The 14,065-nt window shown below is 48.2% G+C and overlaps 1 protein-coding gene across 4 annotated transcripts in view; it reads left to right on the top strand.

Annotated features, from left to right (window-relative positions):
- Positions 1 to 14,065, top strand: part of abhd16a (abhydrolase domain containing 16A, phospholipase) — a 76,097-nt gene that overhangs the window by 23,808 nt on the left and 38,224 nt on the right. Inside the window, exons 1-6 of one of the 4 annotated variants that reach the window (XM_052043586.1) lie at positions 173 to 230; positions 3,253 to 3,312; positions 8,514 to 8,580; positions 10,438 to 10,524; positions 11,000 to 11,085; positions 13,532 to 13,605. In XM_052043586.1, coding sequence (XP_051899546.1) covers positions 228 to 230; positions 3,253 to 3,312; positions 8,514 to 8,580; positions 10,438 to 10,524; positions 11,000 to 11,085; positions 13,532 to 13,605 — 377 coding nt within the window. In that variant the 5' untranslated portion in view covers positions 173 to 227. Of the gene's footprint in view, positions 1 to 172; positions 231 to 3,252; positions 3,313 to 8,513; positions 8,581 to 10,437; positions 10,525 to 10,999; positions 11,086 to 13,531; positions 13,606 to 14,065 lie in introns of those variants that run through there. The other 3 variants (XM_052043584.1, XM_052043583.1, XM_052043585.1) reach the window with 3 other exon arrangements.

Genomic DNA, 14,065 nt, shown 5'->3' with positions numbered 1-14,065 from the left:
AAGAGATGGCAGATTTTGTGCTTGCTCGGGATGTGATGCTAGGGCAAGAATGGGAATGGAGAGAGATCAGCCTCGATCTTATTGAATGCAGGGCATGCCGGAGGCCTCCTCCTTCTCTGTCATGTAACTAGATAAATTCCTGTGTCTTCTCAACAGGAGGGAATATAACCATGGTCAATGCAGCCGTATAGTTTTGACTGTTTCTGGAGAACCCTCAGAGTGATAAGATGGTAAATTGGTTCATTATTGTCACACGTACTGACGTAGAGTGAAAAAATTTGTTTTGTATGCCATCCATACAGGTCATTTGATTACAACATTGAGATAGTACAAGGGAAAAGCAATAACAGAATGCAGAGTAGTGTTACAGAGAAAATGCAGTGCAGGCAGACAATAAGTTGCAAGGCTATAACAAGGTAGATTGTGAGGTCAGGAGTCCACTTTGTACTAGGGAACTGTTCAATAGTCTTATAACAGTGAGATAGAAGCTGTCCTTGAGCCTGGTGGTATCTGCTTTCAGGCTTTTGTGTCTTCTGCCTGATGGGAGGGGGGAGAAGAGAGAATATCTGGGGTGGGTGGGGTCTTTGATTATACTGGCTGCTTTACCGAGGCAGTAGGAAGTATAGACAAGAGTCCACGGAGGGGAGGCTGGTTTCCATGATGTGCTGAGCTGTGTCCACAACTCTCTGCAGTTTCTTGCGGTCCTGGGCAGAGCAGTTGCCGTACCAAGCCGTGATGCATCCGGATAGGATGCTTTCTGTCTTGCATCAATAAAAATTGTTGAGGGTCAAAGGGAACTTGCCAAATTTCTTTAGCCTCCTGAGGAAGTAGATTTACACAGTGCGTAAGAACACAAGAAAATAGGAGGTGGCCATGTGACCTTAAACCTGCCCCACCGTTCGATATGATCATGGCTGATCTGCCCCAGGCCTCAACTCTTCTGTGCCAGTTCCCCATAGCCCTCAATTCCCTGATCTATCAAAAATATATCTACCTCCTGTGGGTTATAGAGTTCCAGAGACTCACCCTCTGCGATAAGGTGTCTTAAGGTTTCCTCTCCCTGCTGCAAATAAATCTTAGACCTTCTGCACTTGCAGATTCCTTCCCAAGCATCTATGTAGGTGGGTCGCCTGTGCGATGGCCACTGTGGGGAGCTCTGGATTCAGTGGGACTTAAACCGTCCATGCTCTTGTTTGGAAAGTGAATGGAAAATGAAACTGGTGTCCTGGATCACGTTACCTGAAATAAACACCGATAGATGGATTACTGGCTCATTGTTGTATTGTTGTTCGTGGGAGCTTGCTGTGCCTGTGTTGTGCTTCCTGCAGTACAATAGTGTTTGTAGCAACACAAAGGAGCTGGAGGAACTCAGCGGATCAGGCAGCGTCTATGGAGGGAAATGGACAGTTGACGTTTCGGGTCCCTTAATCAGGACTGGAAAGAAAGAGGGGAGGTAGCCAGTGTAGAAAGGTGAGGGGAAGGGGTGGAGCAAGCGCTGGTGGCTGATAGGTGGATCCAGGTGAGGAGGGGGGATAGGCAGGTGAGGGAGGGGGGGAGAGTGGGAATGATGTCAGAAGCTGGGAGCTGATGGGTGGAAGTGACAAAGGGCTGAAGAAGATGGAATAAGATAGGAGAGAGCAGTGGTCCATGGAATAAAGGGAGGGAGGTGGGAAGGGGAACCAGTGGGAGGAGCGTGTGGGTGAGGGGCAGATGGAGAGGGTGAGGGAGGGGAGAGAGGGTAGTGGGTGCCAGTGGGATCAGGAGAAGAAAAATGAAGCGGAGGGGGGAACAGAGGGGAGCAGTTACTGGAAGTTAGAGAATTCGATGTTCATGTTGTCAGGCTGGAGACCACCAAGGCAGAATGTGAGGTGCTGTTCCTCTAATCTGCACCTGGCCTCGACTTGGCAGTGGAGGCGGCCGTGAATGACCCAAAGATGTGGGGATGGGAAATGGAATTAAAATGGCCGGCCACTGGGAGATGCTGGTTGGCACGGCGGGCGATAGCGTTTGTGCTTGGTAAGTAACCCGAGTGGTTCTCAAGGCTTTTGGGACGTCCTGATGTTATAGCAGTAGACGCGCTCCCCACCTTTCATGTGTTGGGAATGTTTCAAGGGAAAGAAATGGGTGGAATGAGGGGAGGGGATTGGTTAGTTGGGAGGAAGGAAGACAGAACCAACCAACGGGTTTAAACCAGAAGGGACCAAGGTGGTTCCTCTTTTGTGGGAATCACCTCCTTGTTTAGTTTCAGTTTTGTCCCTGTGATTTTTGTTTTCTGGTTCCTCCTTCCAAGTGATTTTGTGTGCGTGCCAGGCAGTGCCAAGGGATGTATTGGTGTGTAAAGGCAGCACCCTGGACAGCGTTGCTCCCTGTGCTGTATGCCAGCCACTTCCTCTGTCTCCAGCCCCACTACACACTTGCCACTTTCCTCCTTGGATCTGCAGCCAGCAGCACTGACACGGTACCTGTAACAAAGCCCGAAAATAAAATCCCAAGACACTTCTGAAGGACATTACTGAGCAAAATTTTGCACCGAGCTTTGCAACGGCTCTGCCCGAGACCACAAGAAATGGCAAAGAGTTGTGGACGCAGCCCAGTCCGTCACACAAACCAGCCTCTGTTGACACTTCCTGCTGCCTTGGGAAAGCAGCCAATATAATCAAAGACCCCTCCCACCCTGGTCATCCTCTCTTGTCCCCTCTCCTGTTGGGGCAGAAAATGCGGAATCTAGAGAGCACGTAGCACTGGGCTGAAGGACAGTTTCTGTCCCAGTGATATCAGACTCTTGAACGGACCTCTCATACACTAAATAATGCACTCTTGAACTCCCAATTTACCTCGTTGTGGTCCTTGCACTTTGTCTACCTGCACTGCACTTTCTCTGTCACTGTAACACTGCATTCCGTTTTCTTTTTTACTACCTTGATGTACTTATATATGGAATGATCTGTCTGGGTGGCAGGCAAGCAAAAGCTTTTCACTGTATCTTGGTACATGTGACAATAATAAACCAATACCGAAACCAGAATTATACAGTGTGAAAACAGGCCCTTTGGCCCAACTGGTCCATGCTGACCAACATGCCTATCTACGCCAATCCCGTTTGCCTATGTAGACTGGCACAATGTAGGCAGTGTCCCATTGCCCGACCCAGTGTCCCCACTTTTAACGGAAAGGGGCTGAATTTGGGCTCTTCGGCTTTTATAGCTTCCAGGTGACGTGGCTGATTGCGATCTGAAATTAGTTCTCTATTAGCAGGGATTCTACTATCAACCAAGGATCTTGGAGAAGCATTCTGACAGCATCCTGGGATGGGTAAGTCTCTTGCTTGCACTTAGTCCTTCTTGGAAGTGTGGTATACTCACTCTGATTCCCTTTGCTCTGTCAGTATGTTTATTAACTGGAAGCTCTGGTGATACATGAAATTGAACAAACACTTGAAACCCCCTTGATGTGTTTATAAGTTCCCAGGCAGTCTTGTGATGCAGGGATATTCCTGGGCGAACCAATTTCGTCTGTTTTTTTAGGTTTACTTAAATAAATGCCAAGCAAAACTGAGCAAGAGATCAGACAGGACAGAAGTTACCTTGTGTCTGGGGCCATTCCTCGATCAACGTCTGCACATCATGACTGATGTGGTTGTTATCAGGGTTTGCGGGAGTTTGGTTCGTTGTCATATACACCAGAGTGCAATGACATTCCTTGCTCGTGTGAAGCTCGTAGAGTCAGTAGTATATATGGCAATAATAAATACAACGACGAGCACAAAACAGCAGAAGGGTGCAAAGATTGTAGTGTGATCTGAAGTAGTGCAAAAAGAAATATAAAGTGACAACAACAGAAGAACTGAGAGAGGCGGAATTAAGAGTACGAGATCCATTCAAAGTCTTCCGAGTTCCCTAAATTATGAAAAGTAAGTGTTTTTAACATCCAAGCTTCCCATTTTTTTTTTGTATCCAGGGCTCCATTCTTGAGTTTGTTGTCACTTTGTTTTAAGTATTCGGTGCTTTACCTAAGTGAACGCTACCAATGTTCATTGCACAGTGAAGGTACCTGGTTAGTCGGTGCTTGCTGGTATTGATTGAGGGAGGAGTGCTCACCAGGTTACTGGGGGACCTCCCTTGCATTGCTTCCCGAAACATGTAGTAAGTCATTTAGTGTGGAGCAGCATGGGAAGAAGACCCTCGGGTTAGTTTCTTATCCAGACCATGGCACCTCTAAAGGTGCTGCACCCTCTCATCTTGCACAGTTGCCTGGGTTTTGAACTAATGGCCTCCTCCATTCTGGTGTGCTGCTAAAGATTGATATTAGTGCCAGTGTACTGAAGCACGAGCAACTTAAGTATATACAGTGGTTAAAAAATCCAATGCGTGTTACGGGAAAGTCATCAGTGATAATTTGACACCAGGACACTTAAAGAAATGTTGGGAGATGTTAAAGAGAGAATCAGGAAAGCTTTGGAGGCCAGAATCAGTGGAAGCTGTAGATTCTGCTGAGTGTTTTAAATGATCGAGGGATGTGGGTGTTGGTGGTGAGGTCAGCGTTTATTACTCCTCCCCAGCAGCAGATGAGGAACTCACCGGGTCAGGAAGCATCTGTGGTGGGAAATGGACAGTCGATGTTTTGAGTCGAGGCCCTTCATCTGGACTGGGAGGTGGAGGGGAGGTAGCCAGTAGAAAAAGGTGAAGGGACGTGGGTAGAGCAAGAGCTGGGAGGCGATGGGTGGATCTGGGTGAGGAGGGGTGATAGGCAGACGGAGGAGGGGAGAGTGGAGACAGCGCCAGAGGCTGGGAGGTGATACGTGGAGGCAGCAAAGGGCTGCAGACGATGGAATCTGATGGGAAAGGAAGGTGGAGCGTGGAACCGAATAAGGGAGGTCAGGTGGACAGATGGGAACAGTGGGAGGAGGGGACCCAGTGGTCTCCGTTACTCTGCCCTGGATGCCCTTCGTGAGGGGTTTGAAGGGCCATTTCAGAGGGCAGTTAACTCGACCAGACTGCTGAAGGCTGGAGTGTGAAATGAGGCTCGTTGGGTAAAGGAGGCAGATTTGATTCCCCGGAGGGACCAGATGGGTTTCTATGGCAGTCCAGTGGTTTCACTATTACTGATGCTAGTTTATATGCTCCAGCTTTTTTAATGAACTGAATATAAATTCCCCCAGCTGCCATAGTGAGGGTTGAACTTGTGTCTCCGGGCTGGTGATCCAGTAGTATAAATACTGTCGCCCAGAGTGGGAGGAGGCTTCAGAGACTGAGATGGGCAAGGGTTGACCCGAGAGGATTGTCGGATCCGGTGGATGGGGTGACTGGCGAACGGGTTTGTTGGGATATCAGCAGAGGGGTTCTTGGATGAACTCCGGTGTAGGGAACGTGGGACGGGAGGGGAGACAAGAGGATATTGGCAGGTTCATGTCTGGCGTTACCAGGAATGCAGTGCTACATGTCAAGTGCAGGTAGGTTTTTTAGAAGATTTTACATAAGATTCACAACTCCTCCCTCGTTACTCTTAAATTAATGAGGCCAACCTTATTGGTGGGCCAGGAGCCACACATAGGGTAACGACTGCAGATCTCCTTCCTGGTGGGAATCACATAGATTTTCACAAAAGTTAGACCATAAGGATATAGGAGCAGAATTAGGCCATTCGGCCCATCGAGTCTGCTCCACCATTCGATCATGGCTGATTTATTTTTCCCTCTCAACCCCGTTCTCCTGCCTTCTCCCCGTAACCTTTGGCGCCCTTACTAATCAAGAAGCTGTCAACCTCCGCTTTAGATATACCCAGTGACTTGGCTTCCACAGCCGTCTGTGGCAATGAATTCCACAGATTTACTACCCTCTGGCTGAAGAAATTCCTCCTCATCTCTGTTCTAAAGGGACCTCCTTCTATTCTGAGGCTGTGCCCTTTGGTCCTAGACTCTCCCACTACTGGAAATGTCCTCTCCACATCCACTCTATCCAGGCCTTTAAATATTTGGTCAGTTTCAATGAGATCCCCCCTCATCCTCCTAAGCTCCAGTGAGTATAGGCCCCGAGCCATCAAATGCTTCTTATACGTTAACCCTTTCATCCACGGACTCATTCTCGTAAACCTCTTCCCGACCCTCTCCAATGCCGGCACATCCTTCAGAATGTTTGTAGTTACATTAACTGATAACCAGCTCTTAATGCTGAACCTGTTTAAGTTGTAGGCAGTTGCTTGGGTTCGAGGATGACTTGCTTTAACCCTGGGTTAAAGTGTTGGGAGAGGTTTGGCAGGCTGGGACTTTTTTGCTTGAAGTGTGGGAGACTGGAAGGTGACCTTACAGAGGTGTATAAAATCATGAGGGGCATAGATAGGGTGAATACACACAGTCTTTTCCCCGGGGTTGGGGAATCAAAAACCAGAGGGTATAGGTTTAAAGTGGGAGGGGAAAGATTTAGTTGGAACTTTTGAGGGGCAACTTTTTTTTACACAGAGGGTGGTGTGTATGTGGAATGAGCTGCCAGAGGTAATGGTTGAGGCAGGTACAATGACAACATATTTAAGACACTTGGACAGGTACATGGGTAGGAAAGGTTTACAGGCATCTGGGCCAAATGCTGGCAAATGAGACAAGCTGAGATGGGCATGGACCAGTTGGGCCGAAGGGCCTGTCTCTGTGCTGTGTGATGCTATGGGTTCTGAGGTGGTTGATGAGGCCAATATGGAAACCAGTAACTCTTCCACGAATGGGGCAGGAGATCGTCGATGGGGTCAATGGAGTGACTGTGTGGATTTTGAGGCGATGCACTCCTTCTGTTGTGTGGTCCTCAAGGTTTTCGATATCATCCTAAATGTTCCTTCTCCACTTTGAGCAGTCATGGGCCAGAAATTCCCAGAAGTTGCTGGGGATATTGCATTTCTTCAAGGAAGCTTTGAGCACATCCTTAAAACTTTTTCCTTTGGACCCCCTGGTACCTTTCACCCGCAGCTATTTAATTAAATGAACTTTAATTTCTCCTGTTTTAATTCTAAATTTCTGTTATTACTCTATTTTATTTAAATCGCTCCGTTGCGGCATTGGCAGGCACGGTAGTGTAGCGGTTAGCGTAATGCTTTACAGCGCCGGCGACCAGGGTTCAAATCCGGCCACTGTCTGTAAGGAGTTTGTACGTTCTCCCCGTGTCTGCGTGGGTTTCCTCCGGGTGCTCCGGTTTCCTCCCACATTCCAAACACATACAGGTTAGGAAGTTGTGGGCATGCCATGTTGGCGCCAGAAGCATGGCGACACTTGCGGGCTGCCCCCAGAACACTCTACGCGAAAGGTGCATTTCACTGTGTGTTTCGATGTACATGTGACTAATAAAGATATCGTATCTTATCTTATTGGGATTCAAGTCTGGGCAGTGCTTGGGTGTTTCCATTCCGAAAATCTAGCCCAGTAACTTAACCACTGTGCTCCCCTATAATATGTTGTGTATTTTCCATCGGAGCACTGCATGGGAGTTGACACAGTCAGTGTCAGAGCTGAAAACTGGGGAACATCCCAGGTTTTAACCCCTGCTCTGCATGAGAGTTCATTATGAGCAAAGAGGCAGTAAAGTTTTGCACCTCACCATGGGCCGAGAAGGGACTCTCGGTCGGGTGGGAAGGGTAATTCACAGAGAATATACCATAAAAAATAACCATTTAAAAAAAATCCTCTGGGATAAGTTTTTGATTAGTTGAGATGCCCAGCAGAAAGGGCCTGAAATTCATAACTTATCAGTTATGTTTCATTATAGATAATGAGCAGCTTGAAATTAATTGCAATAAACTTGAAAGCTTGTAGCTTGACTGAATAGTAAAGTATCCTTCACTATCCCTCATCTCCACCCCCGCTTCCCCAAATCTGGGACCGGGTGGGGCAGTGGGTCACACACTGTCCTCTCCCCTTCTGGGACTGGGTGGGGCAGTGGGTCACACACTGTCCTCTCCCCCTCTGGGACTGGGTGGGGCAGTGGGTCACACACCGTCCTCTCCCCTTCTAATGGGGCAGTGGGTCGCACACTGTCCTCTCCCCCTCTGGGACTGGGTGGGGCAGTGGGTCACACACTGTCCTCTCCCCTTCTAATGGGGCAGTGGGTCACACACCGTACTCTCCCCTTCTAATGGGGCAGTAGGTCACACACTGTCCTCTCCCCTTCTGGAACTAGGTGGGGCAGTTGGTCACACACTTCCCCCTCTGGGACCAGTTCGGGCATTGCTGGATTCTCATGACCCCCCCTGGCAGAGCTGCCGGCAGTCACTGCCTCCGTGCAGACTTGCTTGCTGTGGTCTCTGTCTTAAAAGAGCTCCCTGTGCTTCTAAACCTTTGCACTCCCTTCCTGTGGCAGTGTTGTTCTCCATTTCATTTTGTTGAGTCACTTCTGTTGGAGGCCCCATCTGGGCCGTCTGTTTTGAGAGTTGAAGAAACCAGTTTGGACTCAAGTAGCTTCCATTATTACTGTATGATACAGGAACTACACAAGGCACGGTAAAACATTCCGAGCTCATTCTTCTCTTCCACTTGGCAGGCGTACGTCCTCTGGTCTGTATCCTACTACACGTCCCCATTGTTGCTGTTGTACTTCTACAGAAAAGGTAAGTGCCCTGACTGAAAGGTCTGTGTTTGACTTGTTTTGTTATTCTCCAGCTCAGGACATGTGAGTGAATGTCCCAGTAGACTTTTAGGGAAAATAATGCCTCCGTACTATATAAATAAGTGTTAGGTAACGCTGACCTTGAATCCTTAACGGTGCATCAGTCAGTGTTAGTTCCCACCAGTCACGTTCCTCTTACCTGGGGACACAGGAGACCGCAGATGTTGGAATCTGGCACAACAAACAATCTGCTGGAGCAACTCAGAGGGTCGAGCAGCATCTGTGTGGGGAAAGGAATTGTCCTGATGCAGGGTTTCGACCCGGAACGTCGACAGTTCCTTTCCTCCCACAGATGCGGCTCGACCCGCTGAGTTCCTCCAGCAGATGGTTTGTTGCTCCATTTGTCTCATTCCTCTTAGATGAGGACAGGTTGAGGGAACTCGGCCTTTTCTCCTTGGAGCGATGGAGGATGAGGGGTGACCCAATAGAGGTGTATAAGATGATGAGAGGCATTGATCCTGTGAATAGTCAGAGGCTTTTTCCCAGGGCTGAAATGGTGGCCACAAGAGGACACAGGTTTAAGGTGCTGGGGAGTAGGTACAGAGGAGATGTTAGGGGTACGTTTTTTTACTCAGAGAGTGGTGAGTGCGTGGAATGGGCTGCCGGCAACAGTGGTGGAGGGGGATATGATAGGGTCTTTTAAGAGACTTTTGGATAGGTACATGGAGCTTAGGGCTGTGGCTAAGCCGTGTAATTTCTAAGGCAGGGACATGTTCGGCACAGCTTTGTAAGGAAGGGTGGGGGCAAGAGCTGGCAGGTGATAGGTGGAAGTAACAAAGGGCTGAAGATGAAGGAATCTGATAGGAGAGGAAGGTGGAGCGCGGAATAAAGGCAACTTGGTTTATTGTTGTCACGTGTACCGAGGTACAATGAAAAGCTTTTGTTTTGCATGCTGTCCATACAGATTATTCCATCACATCAGTACATTGACAGAGAAAGTGCAGGGCAGGCAGACAGTAAGGTGCAAGGGCCGTGTTGAGGTTAATTATGAGGTGGGGAGGGCAGAGGGGAGTACTGGGGGAGGGGAACCAGTGGGAGGAGTGTGTGGGTGCTGGGCAGTTGGAGAGGGTGGATCAGGAAGAGAGAGGAAAGGGGAGCAGTTACTGGGAGATGGAGAATCCACGCTGCCGGGTTGTGGGCTACTCAGGCGGAGTATGAGGTGCTGTTCCTCCAGTTTGAGTTTAGCCTCAATAATCTTTCTGTCGCTGATGCTTTTATTGTCCTTCAGTTCTTGGTTAGTATTTGCCCCAGCAGCTGTTACTTTATCTTCAGTCCCTCTCACTCAACAAAGTCTGTAACATTCACAAGAAAAATATAAGTTAAACCAAATTGTACACAATTTTTACAAGAAAGAATACAGTTAGAAGAAAACAAAGTCCACTGTAGTGCAAAGTGGTCACAGTGTTGCTATACTGAGGTAGTGATTAGGGTTGTGCAGGTTGGTTCAAGAACCGAATGGTTGAAGGGAAGTAGCTGTTCCTGAACCTGGTGGTGTGGGACTTCAGGCTTCTGTACCTCCTGCCCAACGGTAGCTGTGAGAAGATGGCACGGCCCGGATGGTGGGGATCTTTGACGATGGATGTTGCCTTCTTGAGGCAGCGCCTCATTTAGACACCACCGATGGTGGGGAGGGATGTGCCCGTGATGTATTGGGCAGAGTCCACTACTCTCTGCAGCTTCTTATGTTCTTGAGCATTTGAATTGCCGTACCAAATTGTGATGCAACCAGTCAGGACATCTGCAGAAGTTTGCTAGTGTGTTAAAACCACTTCAATGTGTTTTTTAACTTTCTTTTTAGGTTATATTGTTATGTCTAAGATTATTCCAGCCACTCCGTACGCCAGTGCGTTTCTGCTGTTTCTCACCGGTGTGGCCTGTCTCCGAGGTAGGGGACTTTGGATGAATTTCTCGCCCGTAAACCTCGTCCATCTTCTTCAAGTGCCCCGGCCTTCCTCCTGCCCTTGCACCTCTTCTTCCTTTCTGTGATACACACAGGCACGTGCACACGCACACGCATACGCACACACACACACACCAATACCTCCCATTTCCGGTCTCTTGTGCATCCCGAATTTCAGTCACTCAGTCCTGGTGGCTGTGTCTTCAGCTGCATCGTTCCAAGGTCTGCAACACCCTCCTTAAACTTCTCCATCTTTTCTTCAAGACCACAGGCCATTTATTCCATCAGGTCTGTTCTGGTGTTCATTCAGCTCCCTGCAGTGAGACTTTGCCCTTTGCTCACCCGTCTCCTGTTGGTGGTCGGTGGAGATCTTTTATCTGTCCCTGGAGCACCAGGGGACGTCTTGCTGTGTTAAAGAGGTAGTGAGTTGTTGTGATGGTTATTGTTTGCTGCTTGCTAGGTATGGGCCGATGGACCAATCCCGAGTATGTGCAGTTCATCACCATTTTGGCCGAGACTAAGAAAAACAACACAGAGGAGAACAAGGTAAGGCTGTACTCAGGTTTGAAACTGCAGGTAACTCCCAAAGCTTGAAGTCCACTGTTTGCTGGATTTCACACGGTTATAAGCTAGCCTTGCCTCTGCTATTTTTGTTCCTGTTTGGAACTGTGTTGCAAAATGGTTGCTTTGACTGAGATACAGTGGGGAAAAATCAGTTTTACACACCATTCATACAGATCACTTCAAAACATAAGTACATTGAGATAGTACAAGGGAAATGCAATAACAGAATGCAGAGTATAGTGTTACAGTTACAGAGAAGGTGTAGTGCAGGCAGACAATAAGGTACAAGGTCATACAAGGTAGAATGAGAGATCAAGAGTTCATCTTTATTGTATAAGGGGTCTGTTCAAGAGTCTTACGACAACAGGGTAGAAGCTGAACTTGAGCCTAGTGGTACGCGTTCTTAAGCTTTTGTACCTTCTGCCCGATGGAAGGGGGGAGAAGAGAGAATGTCTGGGGTGGGAGGGGTCCTTGATTACGTTGGCTGCTTTTTAAGGCAGTGGAGAGTGTGGGCCGAATGGCCTCTTTCCGTGCTGTATCTCTCAATGAGTGTGTGAGAACAGCCTTGGCTTCTCCAGTCTGAGCTTGTAACCCAAATCCCTCATCCCTGGAGCCGGTCTATGTTCCCACCCTAGCCCTGTATCCCTTGATTCCTTTGGTGTCCAAAGACCTGTCAATCTCCAACCTGCCAATCCCTGTTTTGTGAGTGAGGGATAGAATTCGGTGAGGAGTTAAAAAAAAAATGGGTTTAATATAGGATTAGTGTAAAATGGATGGTTGGTGGTTGGGGTGGAGTCAGTGGGCTGTAGGGCCTGTTTCTGTGCTGTATCTCTTCCTGACCCTCCATAACGCTTGACTGAGCATCTACAGCTGTTTGGGATAGAGAATTGCAAAGACTCCAAGCCTTTCCAGTAAAGAAATTCCACCTCAGCTGAGTCCAAAATGATGACTCCTTAATACAGTGCTCCAAAATTTTGGAAACTCCACCCAGGGGAATCAACCTCTTGGCATCTTGCCCGTTTCTCTTAGAATCCTGAATGTTTCACAGTCAACATCTGTTTTTCTAAACGTCAGAAGACATTGTTTTGTTCGACACAATCGCTCCTCATGAGACAATTCACTTCATTCCAGGAGTCAATGTTGTGAATCATTGTGGCATGCAATTCAATGCAAGTATGTCCTTGATATGACCAAAATTACACGTGAACACACAACTTAAGAGTGGGGTAGGCCATTCAGCCCTTTGAGCTGCTCTTCTGTTCAGTGAGATGATACTGAACTGATTGTAACTTCAGCTCCGCACTCCTGTCTACCCACGATAAACTTCCACTCCCTTGCTTGTCAAGGATTTATCTTGATGCCGTGTCCTGAGGAAGGGTCATTCACCTGAAATGTTAACTGGTATCAGAATCAGATTTATTAGCACTGACTTCTGTGACGTGAAATTTGTTGTTTTGTGGCAGCAGTACGTTGCAAAGACATAAAATTAGTATAAATAAATAGTGCACAAAAAATGAATAATGGGGTAGTGTTCATGGACTGTTCAGAAACCTGATGACGGCGGGGAAGAAGCTGTTTCTGAATCGTTGAGTGTGGGTCTTCAGGCTCCTGTGCCTCCTCCCTGATGGTAGGAACGAGAAGAGGGCATTGCCTGGATGGTGAGGGTCTTTGGTGATGGACGTCGCTCTCTTTCCACAGTTGCTGCTTGACTGACTGAGTTCTTTCAGCATTTCTGTCTTTTTTGTTTTAAATTCCAGCATCTGCAATTTTAGTTGTTTTCTAAGAATCTGTCTGCCTTTGTTCTCTCTGTGGCAGCTGCTTGAAATTTGGAGTTGGGCTGTTCAGAATTGAACCGGGGTAACACTTTTACATGCAAAGGACGGTAGGTGGTTGGGACTCTCTTTTGATTTGGGGTCACGTTAGGTAGATGCAGATACAATAGCAAAGTTTAAGAGGCATTTAGACAGACACGTGGCTGGGAATGGAGGGATATAGACCACGTGCAGGCAGATGTGCAGTTTACATTGGCATCATGGTCGGCACAGACATGCTGGGCCAAAGGGTCTGTTCCTGTGCTGTACTGTTCTATGTTTCTTGGAATTAGGATTGGTTTATTATTGTCACTTGTACCGAGGTACAGTGAAAAACTTGTCTTGCATACCGTTCATACAGATTAATTCATTATACAGTGCACTGAGGTAGTACAGGGTAAAGCAATACAGAATGCAGAGTAGTGTTACAGTTACAGAGAAAGTGCAGTGCAGGCAGACAATGAGATGCAAGGCCACAACGAGGTAGATTGTGAGGTCAAGAGTCCATCTTAACGTAGTAGCGGACCGTTCAATGGCCTTATAACGGTGGGATGGAAGCTGTCCTTGAGCTGGTCTAAGCGCTACTTCAGTGTTTCCATGTTCTCTGTCTCCTGCAGAGGAAGCTAGCCTCCTATAGCTTCGACTTTGACCACTGGCCGGTGGACTTCAGCTGGACCGACGTCACGAGTCAGTAAGTGGACGAGGGAGCGTTGATACGCGGCTTCCGAGTGCCCGCGCGTGGCCTGCACCCAGCGACGCCGCTGCGCTTTGGGCGGCGGAGCGGGCGGCGTTGTCGCTCGAGGGGGAGACGCCAGCCCAGGACACCGAAAGGGGGGTGTGAGTACCTCTGGGTGCCTTCGAGGTCTTTTACATCCAGTTGAAAGCGAAGACAAGAGCCCTGGTTTGCTGGCCCTCTCTGAAAAGGATGCTCGACTTTGGCTGCATTTTTTATCACAGTAAAATTCCGATAATCCGGCTCCCTTGGGACTTTGGTGGTGCTGGTGTGGCAGGTTTTCCGGACTATTGGATGTTGCTCCTCTTAGCACTGTGACCCACGTTTAATTCGTTCTTTTTACATGTTACAGAGCGGTACAGGTTGAAAGACCGGCTGTTGCTGTCTCCATCTGCCCATCACCCCTCCTCACCTGGAT

Source organism: Pristis pectinata, chromosome 34 (assembly GCF_009764475.1).
Source record: "Pristis pectinata isolate sPriPec2 chromosome 34, sPriPec2.1.pri, whole genome shotgun sequence".
Taxonomy (NCBI): Eukaryota; Metazoa; Chordata; class Chondrichthyes; order Rhinopristiformes; family Pristidae; genus Pristis; species Pristis pectinata.
The sequence above is the reverse complement of the archived record's forward strand: the minus strand, read 5'-3'. Positions and strand labels throughout refer to the sequence as shown.